Source organism: Lissotriton vulgaris, chromosome 5 (genome assembly GCF_964263255.1).
Source record: "Lissotriton vulgaris chromosome 5, aLisVul1.2, whole genome shotgun sequence".
In the NCBI taxonomy this organism is placed as follows: Eukaryota; Metazoa; Chordata; class Amphibia; order Caudata; family Salamandridae; genus Lissotriton; species Lissotriton vulgaris.
The window spans coordinates 1,368,920,776-1,368,944,129 of NC_141693.1; the positions used below are offsets into that span (position 1 = coordinate 1,368,920,776).

General features: G+C 42.7%; 1 protein-coding gene across 2 annotated transcripts in view; it reads left to right on the top strand.

The window, feature by feature from the left end:
- PTPN22 (protein tyrosine phosphatase non-receptor type 22) overlaps window positions 1–23,354 on the top strand; it is a 605,270-nt gene that overhangs the window by 218,587 nt on the left and 363,329 nt on the right. For both annotated transcript variants that reach the window (XM_086923320.1, XM_086923319.1), the window contains exons 3-4: window positions 18,883–18,959; window positions 20,678–20,773. In XM_086923320.1, coding sequence (XP_086779446.1) covers window positions 18,883–18,959; window positions 20,678–20,773 — 173 coding nt within the window. The remainder of the gene's footprint in view (window positions 1–18,882; window positions 18,960–20,677; window positions 20,774–23,354) is intronic.

The following is a 23,354-nucleotide window of genomic DNA, read 5'->3' on the forward strand; positions in this document are numbered from 1 at the left end:
AACTACAACAAAAACATTTCATAAATTTGCTAAGACCAGGCATCTTTCAGCTCACTAATCTAGCTTCAAACTTCAAGGGGTTATCAACACGATATACTCGCAAATATACGAGCCCCTCGGCTTTGGTTGTTGCAAAAACCAAATCAAAGAAAGCCAAGAAACCAAACAAAGTTGTGGGAGCGACCCACTTGTACTTAACCAAAATGTCTGTCATGCCATCAGAAGACCATCTATCGTCTCGCCTTACAAATCTTCACAAACGGGTCCAAGACAGGGCGACAGTCAGAGCAGCAGTCCTTTGTAGCCGTCGGAAAGGGATTGGTGTCGTTACAACGCAGGCTATTACAACGCCTGCTGTTACAACGCGTTTTTTACATCGCATACCACTACAACGCATAGTGCTCTTAAGCGCTGGATAGTGATTTATTTAATTTACTATTCCAACTCCAGTCCCCGTGGATAGTAGGGAAGGTGTTGGATAGTAAATTAAATATATTCCCTATCCTAGAGCGCCCCCCCAGCGCAATGCGTTGTAATGGTTTGCGTTGTAATGGTTGCGTTGTAATGGTAGTGCGTTGTAATAAATGCGTTGTAAGTGACGTTCCCCTCGGAAAGGGGAAGCCTCGCAGTAAAGACCTTCGGTCCACAGTCGACATAAAGGGGTCGATGAAGTGGGGGCCCTCCTCCAGTATTTCCTCACGAAGCTCCTCACGATCTTCAGGCTTGGACCGGTACCGCTGAAGTCGCCCCACGTGGGGCACCAGTTGAAGAACCGGGTTTCTAAACCCAGCGGCGCCAGGGACACGCCCAAAGTCTTCAGATTCCCCTGTCTTGGTATACAGAGACACGGAATACTTCTGGGTGGCTTCAGAGACCAACTTTATTAGCTGCAGCTAGTAACAGTAATCTCAGCAATACAACACGGTGTGCAACTCAAGATACTGTTCGATTTTTGTAAGGCAAGACATCCCTTTTCATCCCAAAATTCACAATACGAGTACACACCCATTGCGCAAAATTCTAACCAATAAGGTACATTCTCAAACAAAGTATCACATAGCAAAAACTCTCAGTTTACATTGCCCCAACCCACAAGTTAATTATTAGGAATGTCCCAAATCCAATCTTCACAAGCCGGACAAACCTATAATTGAAAGCACAATGCATGTAATGAAAGAGCATAGGAAAGGAAACAATGACAGATAACGAGCAAGATAAAGCATGTGTAAGGAACCTAAAAGTTAACGATATCCTGAACCTTGGTTCGCAATCTCAGACAACAATCAACCAAGGAAATTGGCTTAGGAGGTCAGTTTCAGATGGAGGGGCCAGTTTCTTACAATGCACCTTAAAGTCAAGAAAAGGCCTAGTTAATAAGTGTATGAACAGCGAAGCTCATGCAACTTCGTTCATTCGGTTACCTCCACGGGCCCACAGGCCTACGTGATGGCAACACAAAATGGAGTCACAAACAAAATGGAACCCATGTTCGAAAACAAAGTCTCTGAATACGTAATGAACTCGCTAGTTAACGTGACGAATTCACTCCATATTAGCCGTACTCACTAAATACGGTTCGACATCACCAAAATCGTAACGGAACCATGACCTCACGAGACAAGTCTTAATTTCACAGAACCTCATCCCCTCTTGGATGGTTGCATCGAAAACAACCTTGTGGCATTTCTTGGAATATTTTTTGAAGTTTCTTAGGGGTATATTATAGCTGTCTTTTAGAGATGAACTACATGCGTCTATTGTAGTCCCTTCATAATCCTGCATCTATACGACATCCAGTAGATTCCTTTATTTTTACAAGGGCACTTGGGACTATTTGTTTGTAGAATTAGTTCTGCAGAATGCAATACCAATTCCCTAATCCCGACATTACCTTAATATATAATGCATGGGTAATAGCCTCGGGAAGTTGGCCATCAAGGAGTCATAAATTGTTTACTAGACTAGAAACCTGGAGATATGAGAAAACCTGGCCAAGACGTCTTCTGATCTAGCTCCTCTAACTTGTTCCTAAGACTGCATATCTCCCTGTACTACAAGAGCCTTTTTTTGATAAACTCCTAGCCTTTCCCAAATGTTTAATGTCTGCGAATCCACCAACAAACCTAGGTCTCTACAGTGTATTAGTTTAGTTTCTCAGTGAATTGATGTAAAGCGGAATTCATTCTTCAATTGACCGAATCTGTCTAGAATTATGCACGGTCTTATATCGGTAGCGTTTGAGTAGCCTGGGGATTTTAATAAAGGTTTTTAGGTGTATATTTATTTTCTAGTAACATTTTCTGAAGATAGAAATTAAACCCATAATCATGCAACGCAGTTGCTTGTCCACACCAATCGAAGCAAGCAGCTTGAAAATATTTCTGGATAGGAGGGAGCCCTAGTCCGCCTTCATCCGGACTCAGATGCAGTGTTTTTTATTTAGTACGTGGTTTCTTCCCTAACCAGATGTACTTTCGTAACAATTGATCTATTTCTAAAAAGTAGTTTTGCAGAATATTAATGAGAGTGTTTCAAAAGATAAAGGTGAATACCAGTTATTTCAAATTTTTCTAACTTTATTAAGGCTGGTAATGTAGTTAAGTAAAAAGAGTTCGAGAAATCGTGCCAAACCAAGATACCTAGATATCGAATAGGATTATCCTCTGCCGCCTGAATCTGAAGACCCACGGGTAGAATCTGCTCAAGACAATTAAATAATAAAGTTTCTGATTTATTATCATTAATTTTATCCCCACCAGATCAGAGAAATATTTAATTGTATTGAAAGTTTATTTAATATTTGTAGAGTCAGCTTCTAAATATAGAATTAGATCATCAGTGAATAGATTCAGTTTGAGCATCCTCCGGTACTGGTGGTTTGTTTAAGGGATTTTGGCTTATCAAGGAAGCCAATGGCTCTATGTATTAAGCAAATAAAACAGGAGACATTGGACGGCCCTGCTGAGTTCCTCTCTGGATATTGACTGGGCCTGCTGATTGTGCATTAATTATTATTTTTGCCTCGTCTTTATATATATATATATTCACTGAAAAAACCATTGGTTATAGACCATATATAGTTAGGGATTAGCCTTTTCAAAACCTTATTTTACTCACACAAAACCATTGAAATTTCATATATAGTTAGTTCCACTAACTATATATCGCGCACCCGCAATCCACTGCTGATGATGTCACATATTACATCATTCATGACATGGTTAGTGACATCACTGATGACATCACTGATGACATCTCAAATGACATCACTGATGACATCACTGATGACAACATCCAGTGACTGTATGTTTCTGTAAAGTTAAAATATGTCTTACATATTGAAGAATGAGTGGATGTATAAGTGTCTGGATGAAGGATTTAGTAGGTGCATGACTGACTGTATGAGTGAGTGATTAAATGTGTCTCACTGAGTGCATGGGTTAGTGACTAAACTGTTTTAATTTGTGCATCCTTATATCTGTTGTTCTGTAAACTGCTGCATGTGTTGATCAGTAGCTATATGAGTAACTATATGGGTTATTGATTGGTTGCCCAAGTATTTGTATGGGAGAGTGAGTGTGTGTGTGGGGGTGGCTGGGAGGTGTGTGACTCTGTGCATAGATGTGTGAGCAGTTGATTCACTAGATGTATGGGTTCAAAAGTGCATGTGGAAACAGCTGTATGGGCGGTTGACTGTCTGCATGAGTGTATTGGTGAGTGATTGGATTTCTTAGTGCTGCATGTCAAAGTAAGTACATATGTAAAACACAGTACATGTAAGAGTTGACATATATAAATAACTGTGCATAAGAGCCAGTGAATGTGTGAGTGGCTGTATGGATCATTGTGAACTTGTATCAGTGATTGTATAAGAGAGTAAATATGTGTTAGTATATGTTTGATTAAGTAAGGTGTGTATAACTGTATAGTTGAGAAAATGGAGGTGTGATTGATTTTTTGCATAACTGACTAGGTGTGTGAGTAACTCCATGGATGAGTGACAGTCTGTGACTGTCTATTTACACTGATTGTATCTAAGGTTATATTAGAGTCTGAAGAGGTTCATGGTATTATCACATGAATGATATCATCAGTGATGTGATCAGTCATGTCAAATGAGATGTTATCAGTGATTTTATCAGTGATGTCATTTGAGATGTCATCAGTGATGTCATTTGAGATGTCATCAGTGATGTCATTTGAGATGTCATCAGTGATGTCATCAGTGATGTCACTAACCATGTCATGAATGATTGTGACATCATCAGCAGTGGATTGCGGGTGCGCGATATATAGTTAGTGGAACTAACTATATATGAAATTTCAATGGTTTTGTGTGAGTAAAATAAGGTTTTGAAAAGGCTAATCCCTAACTATATATGGTCTATAACCAATGGTTTTTTCAGTGAATTTTCAAGGTTTTGTAAATGCAAATTCCTAACTATATATGGCCTATAACCTATGGTTTTTTCAGTGAATTTCATTGGTTTTTTAATAGCAAATATCAAAAGCTGTAAAATGTCAAGTACGTGATAGGTAAAAACTTTTTCGTGTTTATGCACGCTGATGTGCTTTGAACGCTGCCCCCCTCCCCTCTTTTCTCTTAGTAGTACTCTCTCTTTGCAGATAGTGAAGAGTAGTTAACGCAAGTAGGCATGGGCGGAAAATCCGTTCCGCTCGCGGATTTTGCGGATTTTCGGGAAATCCGCAATCCGCGAGATTTGCGAATTTCCTGAAAAATCCGCAAATCCGCGAGCAGCGGATTTTGCTCGCACTGCTCGCACTGTTCGCGTGAGTTCGCGCCCCGCGAATAAGTGCGAAATTGCAGAAATACGATTTTAGCAAAACTGAAAGTAACTACTTACCAGGTTCAAAAGTTCAGGCTCATCATTAGTAGCCATTTCCTGTAGTGCTTCCTGAGGGGCCCCTCCAGAGTTCAGTTGCCAGTTGCAACTATTATGTGACCCTGCTCTGAACCTCAGAATAGTTACACATATGCCACAAAGGTCCTGAATTACAGCTAAGGGAGACAAGCAGGAGCCAGGCTGGAAGTTAAAATCCATTAATCAGCCCCTAATTCATTATTGTCAGTTGGGGCAGGGCAGGTGTTGTAACTAATTTTGCAACAATGAAAGCACTTAGCAAGTGCAAAAGATCACTAATCAGGGCGCACTAAGGAAGCAGGTGTCAGCTAAAAAAATATTCTGTGACACATTAATCAGCCCCAAATTAATTCAGGTCACTTGAGGCAGGGAAGGTGTGCTTTGCTTTGCCAAAAATAATGTACACTGGACAACCAGAGGGTGTGGTGATGAAACAGAGGGTGGCATGGGTGGGCCAGAGGGTGGCATGAGTAGTCAGAGAGTGGCAGTGGTGACAGAGAGTGGCAGTGATGAAGAAGAGTGTCCCAAACAGGTTGGACACGTAGAAACAACAAGTTCGCAAAACTTGCGACCCGACAGGTAAGTTCGCAAATTGCGAAATTGTAAAAACCCTCGCGAACTGGCAGAAACACGGGCGAACACAAAAAAAAAAAAAAATCCGCAAATTCGCGGGAATTCGCGGATTTTGCGGATTGCGAGTTTGCAAATCCGCAAATTCGCGGATTGCCAATCCGCAAAATCCGCTCATGCTTAAACGCAAGCCTTTACCCCCGTTGTAATCCGTCGTGCCTGCTTGTCTCTCCATTTGATTGATTGTTATCCAAGCATTTACTGTTTTACAATTGATTCTCTTTGGTTCATTCTCTATTTACAAACAAGCACAAAGTCGCAATACTCTGTTTAGTCTTTGCAGATAGTGAAAAATCGTGTAAAAAAATAAAAGTAATCGAGCAAAATCAGTAGGCCACTAATTGGATCTCTTTTTGACCTCGCTAAAATAGAAATATTAGGAACAACCCTTCATGAGAAATACGAAAATAGTGAGATTAACTGAGCTCCACACCATGAGGGCTGCAAGACAGCTCGGCTCCGTCACCCACCCCGCCCAAAATAACGACAAACCCTATGCAAATATTAAAAATATAGACAACACACCAGCAAAGAAACAGGGTAAAACATTTTATTAAATAACTATTTACATAACTATTTTATACTTTTTATTGCCCGATCCGGCTAGCTCAATCGATCGAGCATGAAACTCATGCACTCTGATAGCAAGCGTTGCTACTGATGCTATGCAGACCAAAACTGGTTTTCAGTTTGTACATTTTTCTAGATTTTTCCATCCAAGGTTGGTTGACTTTGTAGAACGATGGCTTCAGATTTTCAACATACGGTGTGGTGGCGCGGACTGGGAGGGGGCGCTTCGCTCCTGCCCCCTCCCCAAGTAAGATTTTCATACGTGAAAGTACGTTAATGGTTTTGGTCCCTGAGTTGCTTCAATGTCACTGCCATTCTCAAATGGCATAAGTTCTGGATGTTGGGTGCCATAGTTCAGAGTTCTGAGCAGCGCTTGTAACACTGTCTGAAGCTTATTTCCACCTACTGCAGCTTCACTATTCTCAAAGTAAGTGAGTGTCGTTTGTGGACCTGACTGCATTTGAAAACAATGTGATATGTTACCTTCCTAAACCGCTTGACGGAGGCCCCCGAGGGGCGGTGTGATGGCCATGGACTCGGAGAAGACGCTTGGCTCCGACCCCCTCCCCAAGTCTTATAGCACCGGTGTAGCCTGAGATCGCCCCCGACATAGGCGGCCGGCTCCCGGGGTCCGGCGGAACTTTTTGCCTTTTGATGACTCTTCTATTCTGGACCTTGTCCCACAATCCGTTTGACCTGAAGACACGCTGTAGTGGGGCGCCCCTTTACCGTTTTAGTTGCCATTCCGCCCGCTTTTGCTACACTGTGCCTCTTCCGCCATTCAGCTGTTTACCGCCCGCTCTTGCGACTACAGCGTCTCGCTCACCATGTAGTTGAGTTGCTCCCGCTCTTGCGATGCAACGATAAGCGACTGCCACAGGACTCTCAAAATGGCGGCCGGCTCTTCAGATTTGGGCGTGGTCCACTAAAATGGCCCTGGGACACCTTGGAACTCGGACGCTTCCCTGATAGGGCTTGGGTCCCATTCTCGAAAGCGTCCCCTCAGCCGTGAAGATTCTACAAAAGTCTTGGGGGCCCCCGACTCCCGCAGGCTTCTGGTGGGGAGCGGCTGCCATGTTTGCTCGTGGAATGGCCACGACGGACCTACGAGATGGTAGTGCTCTCATGCTGACGCCAGCTTTAGTCTGAAACATCCAGAAACACTGTAGACTACCAATTCGATCAGTTCCGGTAGCGCCCCAACATGACCCGGTAGAGAAGAACTTGCCCTCCCCTCTTTGACTGATGGTTCTTGTTGCCTGTCCCCTCTGTTGTCATTTTACAGAACTTTTTGGACTGCTGAAAGGGGTTGTGTTCCGAACGCTGGTTGGTGGAGAAATTTTGACTATATTCTTGACCTACGTTGTCGCGTAATGCGTTATATGACACGCCGCGTTAGCGCACCCGGAAGTAATCCGGGGCGCGGCGCGCAGCGCGCAACGTAAGCATAACAGGTCATGTGACTTGTTAATAAAACTTTTTATTGGTTCATTTTACTTTTGTTATTTTAATAATGAAAAGCTTGGTCATATGACCTAAAAAATACGCTTTTTATTGATTTCGAACTTTTTTTTTAAAACATATATGTTATAATATTCCAGGCTAATGTACTTTCCCGGAAAATTTACAACTGTCCTGCAAGTAAAATATATTCCTTTTTCGAGAAAAAGGGCGTTTCTTCGTTCCATGACGGAGCCGTTGAGTAAAAGAGACTCGGCCTGCTGTCTTAGTCGCCGATACGCCTGATTATCAGATTCTTATCGATCACTTTATGTTGCAGAAGTGGAAAACACAACTGCCCTTGACCATTTATCTTTACTGCGTTCCTACATATTATACCTTTTATCCGTCATGTAATTGGACTACTTTATTTCACTTGCCTTTTACTGATTCGAAAACAGTGACTAAAAGTAAAAACTTTACCAATGTAAATACTACTACCATGTTTTGTTTTAAAAACCTTTATTGTGAAAATGTCAGTATACAAATACGGGCCTATAACCACGTGGGCCGGCCACGGAGCAAACTGGAATCGTATATGATGAGGAGACATTTACATTATAGAGGAACGTAACGAACGAGCCATTAGGTTGCAAGAACTAAGGTGTCTAACAGTTGCGGAATCGGTGGACGTACATTTTGTAATTAAAATACGACAGGGCCACTTACAAAAAAGTTATCTAGATATACATTTGCGTGCAAGTACCATGGGTGACGTTAATTCGAACTTTCAATAGTACAGTAATCAATAACACATCAGAACTTAATATCAATAGGGATGTCGAAATATTCAATCAATTCTCGTCCCCGCCCGCCATGAGCATCAAAACTGCATTCATATCTCGTGATATCAAGGTTGTTCAACCAGTACACAACAATGAGTTACGAGTCCCATTTATACCGGCGCCATTTTGGGCGAGGCCGGGCAGGTCCAAGATATAGTCAAAATGTCTCCACCAACCATCGGCCAGACCAGAACCCCTTTCGGCCCTTTATGCTACAAGATGGTGTCTTCCATTCAGAAAATATTGTTGGCAGCATTTTGAAAGGAAACATAAACAGCCGTTCTCCTAGTGAGTCTCACATTGTTACATTTAGGAAGAATGTTGAAGAGTAGTATGTGGAAAATCTGAAGCCATTTTTCTACAAACTCTCAATCAGCCTTGGATGGAAAAAAAAATCCTGAAGAATGTACAAACTGAAAACCAATTTTTGTCTGTATAGCATCAACAGCAACGCTTGAGTCAGCTTTGTGTCAAGCCGCCATTTTCATTCAATCAATAGCGTCCCCCTGCACACATTCAGGGACCTGGTCGTGTCTTCAGATGAAACGGATTGTAGGACAAGAAGCAGAAAGGAAAAGGAAAAAAGTTCCGCCGGACCTCGGGAGCCGGCCGCCTATGTCATGTGCGACCTTTGGCCACACCAGGGCAATAGTGAAGCTGCAGCAGGTGCAAATAAGCTTCAGACAGTCTTACAAGCACTGCTCAGAACTCTCAACTATGGCACTCAACATCCAGGACTTGCCATTCGGATCTTGGCGCCTTGTGCTGGTTCCGACCTATTCACACATCGGTCCACTACTGACATCACCTCATAAGCCAACGGGGCACCCCACGCCGACTTTCGGCGCAGCATTGTAGGATGGCCACACCAGTGCGGCAACTTGCTGGACACCACCTCGGTGCCATCCGGATCTCGGCGCGTTCGAGTCACTGTACCGCAAGAGTGACCGGAACTCAGCTGGACACGCCGTCTTTCGGCGCAGCATTGTAGGATGGCCACACCAGTGCGGCAACTTGCTGGACACCACCTCGGTGCCATCCGGATCTCGGCGCGTTCGAGTCACTGTACCGCAAGAGTGACCGCAACTCAGCTGGACACGCCGTCTTTCGGTGCAGCATTGTAGGATGGCCACACCAGTGCGGCAATTTGCTGGACACCACCTCGGTGCCATCCGGATCTCGGCGCGTTGTGCTGCCTTCGGCCTACTGTAGCCGCAAGTGCGGACGCAACTCAGTTGGACGGCGAGTGAAACGCTAAGGGGCGCCGCACTGCAGCCGAGGAGCCTCCATCTTGGGGGAGACGCACAGCCCCCACTGACTGACGCGACCTCACAGGCCAACGGGGCACCCCACGCCGACTTTCGGCGCAGCATTGTAGGATAGCCACACCAGTGCAGCAACTTGCTGGACACTAACTCGGTGCCATCCGGATCTCGGCGCGTTGTGCTGCCTTCGGCCTATTCGCACATCGGTCCGCTACTGACGCCGCCTCACGTGCCAACGGATTTTCTACGCTTTTTGTAGCCCTATGCCGCATAACAGGTCATGTGACTTGTTTATAAAACTTTTCATTGGTTCATTTTACTTTTGGTTTCCTAAAAATGGAAGGCTTGGTCATATGACCTAAAAATAACACTTTTCATTGGTTTAGAACATTTTTTTTTCCCAAACGATGAAAGCCCCACCTTGTTTCTGGATGATTCAGACTGAAGCTGGCGTCAGCATGAGAGCACCACCATCTCGTGGCTCCGTCGTGGTCATTCCGCAAGCAATCATGGCAGCCGCTCCCCACCGGAAGCCTGCAGGAGTCGAGGGCCCCCAAGACTTTTGTAGAATCTTCACGGCTGAGGGGACGCTTTCGAGAATGGAGCCCAAGCCCTAGCAGGCAAGCGTCCGAGTTCCAAGGTGTCCCAGGGCCATTTTAGTGGACCAGGCCCAAAACCGAAGAGCCGTCCGCCATTTTAAGAGTCATGTGGCAGCCGCCTATCGCTGCACTGCAAGAGTGGGAGCAACTCAACAACATGGTGAGCGAGACGCTGTAGCCGCAAGAGCGGGCGCAACTCAGCTGGATGGCCGCCACCTGGGGAGGCCCGTTCACGCCGCCTCCCCCACGCCCCCCCCCCCGGCCGCCCCACGCCAATTTTCGGAGCAGCATTGTAGGATACCAAAACCAGTGCAGCAGTTTACTGGACATCACCTGGGTGCCATCAACATCTCAGCGCGTTCTGCTGCCTTGGGACTATTCGCACAACAGACCGCTACTGACGAGGCCTCCCTCCGCACCACCCTGGACGCCCCACGCTGTTTTTCTTTGCTGCATTGTAGGATCCCAAAAACCAGTGCGGCACCCAGGTGACATCACCTGGGTGCCGTCCAGAACTCAGCACGTTGTGCTGCCTTGGGACTATTCGCACAAAAGACAGCTTCTGACCATTGTTGCTTTTTTTTGTGAAAAATGTTTAAATGTTTTTACAGTTTTTGTTCCGTTCGTTATATTTAAAAGTTAATAAAGTTTTATAATCCTACTTTGTTGGAGTGTTATATATTTTTTTTAAAACGGGTGAATGGGGCTTTGAATCGGGTTATTGTCATGTGTGGGCTTTGCAAGTGTACTGCTACAGGATCGGACATTTCAAACTCAAATGCACGTTCTTTTTCTTACCTTTCCGAAGCATGGAGCGCAATAGCAGGCAGAGAAAGGGTGATGCAAGTGTTGAACACTGCCTGGCCTGGAAGTTGCTGGCAGGGCCCCCCCCCCCCCGCCCGCTCCTGAAAGAGGACACACACACACCGCCGCCCCGAGTACTTCACAGATCTTTAAAAGACCATGCGCTTGTTCATGAGGCTTAAATGGTTTATCACCCCTTCTAGAACCCCTGCATCGACCCTCTGACGTTTCCTAGAAAAATTACCACGTAACACAATACCAGGCCCTGTCAGCTGAACCCCCCGAGGAATCGTGGGGCATATTATCAAGGGGGTTTATCTCCGCTTTTTTGGCTTTAAAAGCCAAGAAAGCGGAGATAAAATTATCTCCCTATTACCAAGCTGTCGCTAACACCAGTTAGTGACAGCTAAAAGGAGATAGCGACCATCTTGGGCCCCGCTTTGCATGTCAGTGATATTTATCACTAATGACATGCAAAGTGGGCGTGCCAAGATGTTAGCGACTGGAAACAGTCCCTAACATCGCTATCTCCTATTACCAACTTTTGGAGATATTCGCGCTAAGCGCGAATATCTCCAAAAGCTAACACCTGACCTGAGCAGTTCTTAGCCATGTTATCCAATGGGAGGTGGATAACATGGCTAAGAGCATTTGCTCGATAATGCATGAATATCGCTGACTTTTCAGCGATATTCATGCATTGCGGCCGTTTTTTATCGCATTTGCGATAAACCTTGCTAATAGCAAGGTTTATCTGAGATAAAAATCGCCGATGTGCGGCGATAATTTTTGTCTCTAAACAAGTTAGAGACAAAAATTATCGCTAGTTGTTGGTAATATGCCCCCGGGTTTTTGCTTGCAGAAATCGGGAGGCGGGAGACTAGCACTGAAATCAGTAGTCTCACGCCTGAATCGGGAGGGTTGGCATGTCTGGATTCTCTACAGCTGGGGCCATAAACTACATCCGCAGGGCTAGGTGATAGCCTGGGACCGGCCTGGCATCTAAAATGGCTGCCGTGCACGACAAAATTGTGGCATTGGAAAAAAGGCAAGATGGCGCAGACAATGTTTATCAATAAGGATTCATTTATAACAAAATATTTTATCGCACTGACAAATTGGTGGTCAACACTTCCTGATTTCCATCGAACCGAACGTTAACAGACGTCACGCAGCAAAAAAAAAAAAAAAGCTCACGCACACCCGCTGGAAGACATGTATCAACATATATGAGCCTCCTCAGCCACCCTCAGAAAACATAAGGGATTAGGATACGTCTCCCGCACCCCCTTATACCTAGTAATTTAATTAAAACGAAGCACAAAATGGTCTCCCGCACCCCCTTATACCTAGTAATTTAATTAAAACGAAGCACAAAATGGCGAATTCCCGTTTAGTACCAGTTTGCGGCCCAGTTCGCGGCCCGGGAAGCGCTTCTACCGTGAAAAATATATATTTTTTTATTTTCCCCACGGGACCCTTTAATAACCCCAACAACATTCCTAGGGGGTCAAGAGGGGTATACCTTGCCCCCTTTCATTAAATTCCCCCTTGGTTTTTCACCTCTTCTTCTCTCTCGATATTACCGAGAGATAAGATGGCGGCCGCTCCGGACTGTTTAGAATGTTGACAGACACCGGAGAGCCAATCAGCTTCGCATCGCAAAGTTCAGTTTCGCGAAAAGTAAGCGGACCGGAGCGCAGCCCGGAGCGCTGTTACAGATATATATCTTGTTTTGAACGTTAATTTCTCAAAATCCACTGGAGCACATATATTGAGACCTAGCAAAGGCACATTGGGCTAACAGTCCCTACAATGTTGCCAAGTTTCGTGCAAATCCATTCAGCCGTTCGAGCTAAAAGTGAGGCCAAAGGCCCTATGGAAATTAACATGGGAAAAACGCGTTTTGGGACCCCCCTTTTTTCTCGGCCCCCCCTTGACGAAACCCCCCCAAATTTTCGGGGACTGCTCAGAAACAAAATGTGCCATTTTCCTGAAAATTTCAGCCGATTCCGTCCACAAACGCCAAAGTTATTAGACATAGAATTTTCAAAAGTTCCATAGACAAAAAATCCTAACTATATATACCTACTGGCGACACGCCAGTAGGTAATATATATATATATATATATATATATATATATATATATATATATATATATATATATATATATATATATATATATATATATATATATATTTATATATATATATATATATATATATATATATTCTGTAACATGTCAACTAAACTTCTAGAAAGTCCACATTTCTTTAAAATGGTGAACAATACATTCCAATTCACCAAGTCAAAGGCTTTTTCTGCGTCAATCATAATGATTGCCGCTTTAGTATCACTGTTTGCAAAAAAGTCGATTGCCTGGATTAAAATATTTGTGTTATTGGTGAGAAATCTCTCTGGCATAAAAACACATTGCTCCTCGTGGACCAAACTTTGCACTATCAAAGTAATTCTCCTCGCCATTATTTTAGGAAAAAGTTTGTAATAATTATTTAATGGACTAATGGGTCGGTATGATACAGGATTATTGGGTGGTTTACCCTTTTTTTAAAATCTAACGATAACTGCTTCAGAAAAGGTTTTTGGAATCTGGCACCCATCTAAAATCGCAATAAATAAAGCTGTGGCATGAAAATTTTGTAAAATGTAATAGGTATTCCATCTCTGCCACAGGGTTTGCCACCTGGTGTATTTTTAATGGCTGCTTGTATCTCGATCTTAGAGATTGGCTCAATTAGCTGAGCTTTCCGAGAGAAAGTCAATGTGGGTAACGCCATTGTGTTGAGGAATTTGTCAATTTCTTCAAGTTGTATAGGTGGGGGGCCAACTATAACTTTTCATTATGTGATAGAAAGGCAATGTTCATTTTATCTATCTGTTAGATCTTTTGGCCTTGCTGCTCATCAAAGAGGGATTTAATAGTGGTATTATATATATTCTTTTTGACAGACCATGCCAATATTTTGCCTGCTTGCTCCCTTTCCTAGACCACTCTTGTAGACTTGTATTTCCGTTTACTATTGCCTGGTGCTCATAATAGTTCCTAATGTTCTGCCTCGCTTTCTTTAAATTGAAAGTTGTTATATCTGAATGGAGTATGGTATGAGATTGCCTTGCCTGATCAAGATCTCGCTGTAGTTGCCTATCACCTTCTTTTTTTTACCTTGATGATGGATGCCTTGCTTGAAATTGCTTCCCCTCTGATAAAAGTCTTGCAGGAGTCCCATACTGGAAAGCGTGGAGTAGATCCCATATTTGTAAGGGCAAATTCCGTAAGTAGCTCTTGGATTTTTTTAGTCCAATCCTCTTCGGTTAACAAAGTTTTATCTAGCATCCACCTCTGACGATCCCTAAAACTGGCATTTATTTTGATCTCTATTACCGGGACCGAATGGTCCGAAAAAGAATTAGCGATAATCCAGGACTTCTCCATTTCACACTGGTGGGAAATTAAAAAAGAAATTATTCTAGATGCGGAGTTATGCCATTTTGAAAAACAAGTGAATTCTTTTCCTGCAGGATGCTGAGTCCTTCACGGATCCAGTAATGCAAAATCTCTTTTCATGCTTATCAAGAGGTGAGCAGTTTATTTTGTGACTTGTTTCTACAAGAGGAGTCCAACCCAAATTTTGAATTAAATGAAATCCCCTCCTATAATTATATTTCCATGTACTGCAATTAATAAGTCAACAAACTTGATCAATGCTAAAATCTCGTCATCTATTTGGCTGTAATAGCTCACTAAGTGGAAGATCTGATCCCTTTATATTACCCATCTCGCTAAAGTGTTGCTCATAACCTGAAGGGTTTCGCCTTGATAATAGCATGTAAGTAATATTGCAACTCCCCTTACAGCTGGATCAGGTAAGGACAAAAAAAGTCTGCTTTATGAATTTTGGCCACTTAGCTGGAGGCATATTTTATTTTTAATGAGTCTCCTGCAATAAAACCAAGTGGGGCTGATTTCCCATTTGCCAATGAAGTACAGCTCTCAGTTGGATAGTACCCCCATTTATATTACATGAGACTATTCGCCACTAAAAAAGGCTATCTTTTGCTGACCTCTGTTAGCTCTCTTTAAGTATCTTCTTCTACCCTCATGATTTATTCTTTTGCATCTAATTCTATAATTATGGAAGATGCTCCTGACTATGTCTGTGATCACCTTTTCCTTTTTTCTTCCACCACCTTGCAGTGATCCAATGTCCTCCCCTTTCCCTTGATCAGACCCCTACCCATCATGGGCCCATCCCTTCCCTGTGCCCTTACCCAAAACCACCACCTTCTCCCCTCACTCCTATAATGGTACCCTGACATGGTACTAGGAGCTTCCTCCCAGAGGAGAAGGTAGGGAACAGCTTATTATCCCTAACCTAGACTAAAGTGGACATTATTCCTTATCTTCAACATGCCATTTATTATCACAAGTCCCTTATATATATGAATACTATTTTCTATGCGCCCCCTCTTCCTTAATGGAGAGAAGGAAGTCTTTAGCCTGAAATATGTGTGATCTGCCTTTATAGAAGACTTTTAGCTTGAATTACTGTATTGTCCCAGCCTGGGCATCACAGCGTTTAAACTCATCAATCATTCAAACAAAATCTTTGTGTCTTCATGTTGCTGAGATCTACATGTCCAAATAAATTCTAAATAAGAAGTTGTCTGAAGAAGTGAATGTTTTTTTTAATAACTTGAGACAGGATTTGGTCTTTAATTCTGCAATCGCCAAAATTAACCAGAATTGGTCTTGGAAACTTGGGATTTGTAAAAAAGGTTGCTGGCACTCGATGTGCTCTGTTAACAGTCAGATCACCAATGTATTTTGCTTTATCCGGGAAAACTATTTTGTGCACCAGATCGTTTATTAATTGGATTGGCGACTGATCTTTGGTATGCCAATAAATCTTAAGTTAGTGCGTCGAGCACGATTTTCAGCATCGTCCAGTTTTAACTGGAGATCTTTAAGCTCTGATTGTAATCTAGTAGTTAGGTTGCTTCTCTGATCGTTACTGTCTACTTCTAGGGCAGACATCTTCTGTTCAATCTGTGTCGCAAGCTGGTGAACGTTCTCGTTGAGCTGGACCAAATGCTCATTAGTTTTGTGATGTGCCACTTCATGGGAAATCATCATTTCGCGGAGCTCGCATAATATCTGACTTAGCGTTGTCTCAATAGTAGGGGATGTAATACTGTGATCCGGCACCTCTGTTGCTTCTTCCTCTAGTTCCGTTGATATTGTTAGCACTTTGTTGTAAACTTCTATTGCCATATCCGGGGGTACTTCGCCATTGATCGTCAGTTGCATATTGGCTGGCTCAAAAATATTGATTTTGTGCACCTCGTTGGGCCCTCCCAGGGTAAAGAGAGGAAATATTGATTTTCTTGATTTCTGGAGCATATTTTCTTGACCTCCATTTAGCAGATCTGTACGCGATTTAGAGGAATCAGCTACTGGCTTAATTGTCTTGACTACTGAGGGGTATTGCCCTTCTCTGTGCTTTTTACTAGATCCATCTTGTTTCTTCCAGCCCGTTAAGGTTTATACTCCACTCTATCTGGAGATGAAGAAAGCGTGGAGTAATTAGGAGAGCGAGGTTTGATTCCTTCAGTATTTTGTTTTGGCTGGGGCTTCTTCCTTGTAGCGCTTGTTTTGCTGCTCAAGGGTCTCGAGATACGCTTCATTGAGGGTTTGTTGTTACTTATTGCCAGTTGTCAGTGTTGAGTTAGGGTAATGCCGGAGTTAACAGAGGCCGGCTGCAAGCCGCATCCGTTGTATGCTAACCTCGTCTGCGACGACTTGGTATTTCCTCCTCTCAAGGGGCGCCTAAAGCTCTCCCCTGAGTTGCTTCCACCTCTCTTCCTGCTCTCCTGGTGATAATAGTTGGTCTGATTGGCCTTGCCCATATATACCCATTTAGAGCGTCTCTTTCTATTTTTATTACCCCTCCTCCTTCTTTCTCTCTCTTTCTGCACTCTAGAGCTTCTTAAGTTTGTTGTTTATTAGCTGGATTTTTGGGGAGTTATTAGACTCCTTCAGCCTGCTAGAGTTCTCCTGCTGACCCCTCCCCCACCCCCGCAGTAGCCTTCTATAACTAAGCCTGCACGAAAGGGAGTTAGTTGAAAGAAAACCCCCTAAAACAGCAAGAAGGAGGAGGATAGACAGGCAGCCAACAAACCAAAACAACAAAAGCTCACTGGAAACTCTTTGGCCAATTTCTGTGTGCTCACTTTTGTTCTTGCACTCTTGCGCTCCTGCCGGGAGAAAGCGTGTGACCTTGGATCTTACCAAATACTTGCTGTTGGTCAATGTTTCACAACACTAGCAGTAAAATCTTTTTCCGTCTGGAGAAATCTCTAATGCTTCTCTGTGGATCCCTCTCGGAGTTCGCACGTTGCACCCACGAATGCCGCCAAGGATCTTCCTCAGCCGCGCATCAGAGGGCTAGAAGCTAAAAGCTAAATTCGCTGCTCCAAGATTTGCGACAGGGGAAAGACAGCCAGTGCAAGCTGCATCCATAGTCCGCCATGCGCTCCCTCTGCGCACCTCGGTAGTAGTACTTGTGGCCCAACGGTCGCCTCACCAACCTTGGCAGGCAATGAATTTACCCCCAGCTGAAATTATTAAAATGCAGCATTTAGGTCCATCTTCACATTTCTCCCCGAGCACTGCCACCCGAGTTTGCTGTTCACACGTTGGCTGTAACCCCTCCTCCGAAAATGCGAAAGTGAGCTTATCCACGGAGCATGACAGGATCTCTACGTGGATCCCTCTGATGTCCCTGCATAGCTACAGCATGTGAGGTGAAATGATTTGATCAGTTTTGAGAGTGTGACTGTTGAAGAGGAGTGGCTATATAAATGATCTTTGAGGTTCTCTTATCTAAAAGCTTAATGGTGTAAAGGTGAATGGATGCTTGATCTTTCATAAGGTAGGAGGAGATCCAGTAGAGGATGTTTCCTCCAATGTCAGTTTCTTATAGCCTTGTAGTCTTTCATAATACACTGTATCAAGGTTTGCTAAACCGGAGGCCACAAACAGAAGGGGGCCCTAATGGGGGACCCCAAACTCGCTTTCCGACAGGCTTTCCATTTCGGAAATCCCAGCATAGAAAGCCTGCCGGAAGCCGAGCATCTTAATCCGGATGCCGTAAAAAGCCATCCATATGGATTAGGTGCTGGTTCCGCTTGGCCGACAGGCTCCTTGAGCCTGTCGGAATCCAGCCGGAATAACCAGCTGGTTACACTTCTGACTGCCTAAATTGTATTTAGGTGGTCGGAAGTGAAACTGGCGATCAAAACTGAAGATCGTAATCGCCCCCTATGTGTCCACCTTCATGTTGTTTCACAAATGTATTCGGACCATATGATGTGTTTGTGACGAATTGTATGTTTCCCTGTTTTCTGTTTCTAGGTCTAGGTTAGTGACATTATTTTATTTACAAATTGTATATTTTGTATATATTGTACATTTTTTTAAATGTGAATTGTGTTCCTATTTAATAAACATTCAATGTGAGCAGTTAATGTGCTGTAAGACATTTTATTTTATTCTATTTTATTGATTTAGCTATTTCAGTAGTAATAATAAACATTTTAAGTTAATTACATCTCCATCTCCTTTGTGGTGCTCTCCACCGCCATCGCTTGGTTCTTCATCACTTCTTTCCTCTCCCTAAATGTATCCTTCTTCCTGTTTTCCCCTAGTGCCTTTTATTGTCATATAAATAAATCCAACAAAACTCCCACCAAAAGCGTAAAAAAACTAAACAAAAGCCAATCCTTCTCTGAAATCAAGTAATTGCCTGTTCTCTTTTTTTCCAGTTGACCATACTCGGGTAGAACTCTCTCTGATAACCTCAGACAAGGATTCGGATTTCATTAATGGGAATTTTATCAAGGTAATATTTTCGCATTGCAAAAAGGGAATATTAGAGTATAGGTGACAGCAAGTGATAACCCAGTGCATGATCCTACAGTAGACTGCAGAATATCATGTATCATATAGATCGAATCCTTGCAAATGTGCCGCTGTTATATTCAGATATTTGCTATGTTGACGGAAATAGATAAATGTACAAAACCTGATACCGTTGTATTTGTCATTTTAAACCCTGCAGTTAGAAAATAATAACATTATTTGCCTAACTACTGTTCTTGTAGTGTGGGTTTTAAACATGTGGACACCTGTACCATGTTTAGTTCACATCACAGCAACCCATTCAGTTTGTAAATCAATGACTCCATCATTTAGGCTACAAAAAAGGATATACCATCAAACGAAGCTCTGGTGCGTTCTCTGTTTATGCAAAAAAAATATGGAAATCCATTAAAAACGACCCTCTGATGCATCTGCAGTCCATGCGTTTAATGGGAATTATATTTCAGGAAAATCTTTTTCCATTTGGGAGCTGAAGGAGGATAATTTTATTGGGCATCTCCCTGCCTACCTATCCAAGTGTATGTTTGTGCATCCCAATCTTCATATTCTCGTCTATATGTCTCCCAGCCCCGGTGTCATTGTTTCCCCTGTTTTGGTAGCTGCCCGTGTTCTGTGTAACTACGGTGAATGTGTGCACCAACATGGAGGACAATCCACATCAGTGTCTTCTCTAGCTAGGGGGGCGTGCAGGGTTACCGCTTTCCCACACCACCCCAAGTGCTGGAGAGAGATGGGAAGATGCAAGGGCAGCTATGGTCTGAGCAGGTGAGAAAGGCTAAGGGTGTTAACAATCGTCCAACCAACACTGCAATTTTCTTAGCTTAGTAAAGTTGGGAAACAAGCAAGTATGTAGTCAGCCTTATCAGAGTTAGCCTTTCCATCCAATTGTCCCTTCTTTGTGCCTCATGGAGCGATTTCTCTCCTTTCTCTCTTCATTAGTTAGTGTGTCAGACCTGAAGTGAGGGTTTAATACCTTCACTCCCTCTTCTGCAGAACATTATCTGCTAGGAGTGTCCAGTGTAGGCATAGAAGGGAAAGGTCAGTTTTCAAGATAAACCTGAACTTTTAATTGAGTGCCATTTGTGTTCCTCATATGTACATTTGTCTTTTGTGAAAATCCTGAATATGACATGGATCGGAAATTCTGACTTGGAACTGGTCTTTTTGGGTCTGTGCTGGACATCTGATCTAGAGGCAATAGATTATAATAACAATTTCTAATCATTTATAATCTTCAACCATGGTATAAACCAAACTTGCCCATATGCAGTGAGTAATATGATATGTATTACCATTGCTTGGGGAGCACAGCATGACCACTAGACTTGTGAGTCATGGCCCTTCCTCACACAAAACATTAGCATTAGAATAATTCTTCGTGTATCATTGACACAATATAATATAGTTTCCTTATTTCAAGGCCTAGGTGTTAAAAATATACCCTCTATTGTCAATGAGGTCTGGAGGATTGTCTGTTAATGATAAGAAACTATTTATTTTCTTCAAACCTGTGAAAATATGTTTATCGATTGCATTCTTTTGCATTTATGTTGAGATTTGTGTCACTATATGGATATTTTTTTAAGAAAGATAATGAGTTAGTTGGACTGGAGATGAGCAATGTGCATGTAAGAAGATATGTTTTAAACTCCTAAAGGATTTATTCTTTTATTTTAGGGGGTATATGAGCCACGGGCATATATTGCTACGCAAGGTCCGTTGCCAGACACAGTTCTTGATTTCTGGAGAATGATTTGGGAATATAAAATTCTGGTAAGGAGAAAGTCTTTTTTCCTTGGAGTACAAAAAATTGTTTTCAAACATCTTTAATAAAGGCCTAGATATGACTCGCTTAACAGAGCCGAAAAAATACAAATGTTCAGGTTTCCTATTTCAAAAGCTTTAAAGGGAAATTCTTCTACATTCATTTTCATCGCTTGTTGAGTGTGAATTTGAAATATATTTTTTATCATAGGAAGAGTCTGCACGTAAAATCAAGCCAGGCCCTTATAATAAGTATCATTATTTAGCCATATCATTATAATCTACTCACAATTATATACTCTAAGGGGTTTCAGAAGAGATACTGTTTGTTAGATGCTGATATTTTTTCTTAATGAATGTATCAATATATATTTGAATTTTGTTGCGACACGATGGCTTGTCTTTTTTACCACACAAATATGTTAAAAAGATTCTGGCACTATTTTCTTAAAGTAGAATTTATTTAGGTTACTTCCCTTAGGAAATCTAGAACATGAAATTGCCGCAGTCACTTAGTGCAAGCCCTCTGATGACTAACCCACAAAATAATGCACAAAATGGTTGTGTACAATCGAAACACTTCTATTTTGTGATATGGAAGTCGCACATTTGAACAAGAGTCAATCACATGGTAAGCAAATATTGTGCCACGGTATGTAAGTTCCAGTTGTAAATAATTGCAGCTATGCACATTAGTACAATTAACTAATAGTCATTGTCTATTCATGCTTGTACATCTGCAATTGCTTTATAACTCAGCCACTCTGTGACAAAATGCACTTTTTGCATAGTCATCCCCAGTTTTCGCTGAATTTTGTTGCTGGTTATTTGGCTCTGCCAACTGAGGCATAACTGGCTAGCGCCCAGTGTAAGTGCTGCTCAGACCCCTAAAACATGTGGAAATTGGAATTCCCTGATTACAGGTTCGGCTCCTCCGCTATGGCGAGGGAGCATCGTCCCACTGCTTTTATGCGACCCTCCCCATGCCCCCTCCACCACCCGCGAGACATGCAAGCTATGACTGCCTGATTAGCGTATTTAAGTCTTATATAATGCGACAATATATGATGCGGAAATATGCCCATGGCATGATAAGATAAATATCACTGTAGAATGCAGCACTTATTGTGCCATCCATTAGTGTGGCAAAGGTAAATATGGCTTCACGCCTACCATTGTCACCTGACTAATGTAGTGTAAAACCTTTAGTGCGATTTGTTAAAATAATCATTTTTGATAGGTAAAAACCTCAGGTTTAAATATTAGTAAGTCACCTCTACATAGGCCTTGCAGCTCACAAGGTCGGGTGAATGGTATTTAAAAGTGTGACATGTAAAAAAACAATGTTAACATGTTTCCACAGTAATAAGACCCTGAAATCTATATTCAGTGTGGCAGGCCTAGCTGTCCTATGTAGAAACACTAATACTTGGAAAAGAGTACAGCTAGAAAAATAATTAAATAATTATTTTAATAAATATTAAGAAAAAAGTAACTTTTAAAAAGGTACCTTTTCCCTGTGTGATGTTCCTAGATGCTAATTCGCATTAACACTCCAGCTTCTCGCAGCCTGTGTTCAGCCTGGGAAGTAGTGTGAAATAGGTGTGACATTCCCCCCAGAAGCACACAATAGTCTGACCTGAATGGATAGAGATGACTCCACTGAGAACAATAGAATATGGTAAAGCAAACAGGAACTACTTAACACCTTGGCTGCTAAGGGGTTTTCCCCTCCTGTGCTGAAAATGCTTGAATACTATAGTTTCATGACAAGGTCAACTCGTCATAAGCACAGCGCAGGTAACACCCATGACGAGTTGATCTTGTCATGAGCATGGAAGAGGTTAAAAAGCAGATAGGCCTGGAAAACTTTACTCCGTTGGCCAGGGAAGGGCTAGGAGTGTCATAGTGTGTCTCCCACTCACAGGCTGGTGAATGCTGGGAAATCTGGACCCTCACCCAGCCTTCCTCAGAACACTGCTGGACTTGAAAAAAGATACCATGCTGCATTTGGCATCTGTGACCTGTGAGGAACATCTGAGGAAGGTGGACCTTCTCTCACTTGAAATCCAAGAACAGAAAAAGTCCTAGGATTAAAAAGCTGATCCTTTGGGTGGCTCTAGGAACATAAAAAAGGTTAAAGAGGTAATTCCTTTAAATAATCCCAGTTGAGCTGAGGCAACCGGACTGCTGATGCCTTCTGCTTGACATTCTGGGAGTATTTAAGGGCTCCCTCTGAGGACCAGCACAGTCACAGGAAACTGACGAAAGGGCTGTATCGGCTGATCAAAACGCCCAAACTGACACCATTGTTAACACCGCTTCCCCCCCTAATGAAGATGTAGAGCTGTCAATGTCCCCTGTGAGTGAGAGCAGCCATAGACCACCTATAATTGAACCATTAACAGATCCAGAAAACTCTATTGAGATTGAGAATGGGACTGAAGCCATGACTGATACTATTACCACCAAAAAGAAAGCCAGCCAGGGTAGTCTGGATGACTCTACAAAGAACGAGCTAAAAAAAACCACTTGTACTTGTGTGCATCTTACCAAGGAAACTGAATAACTTGGATAACATGGGAGAGCC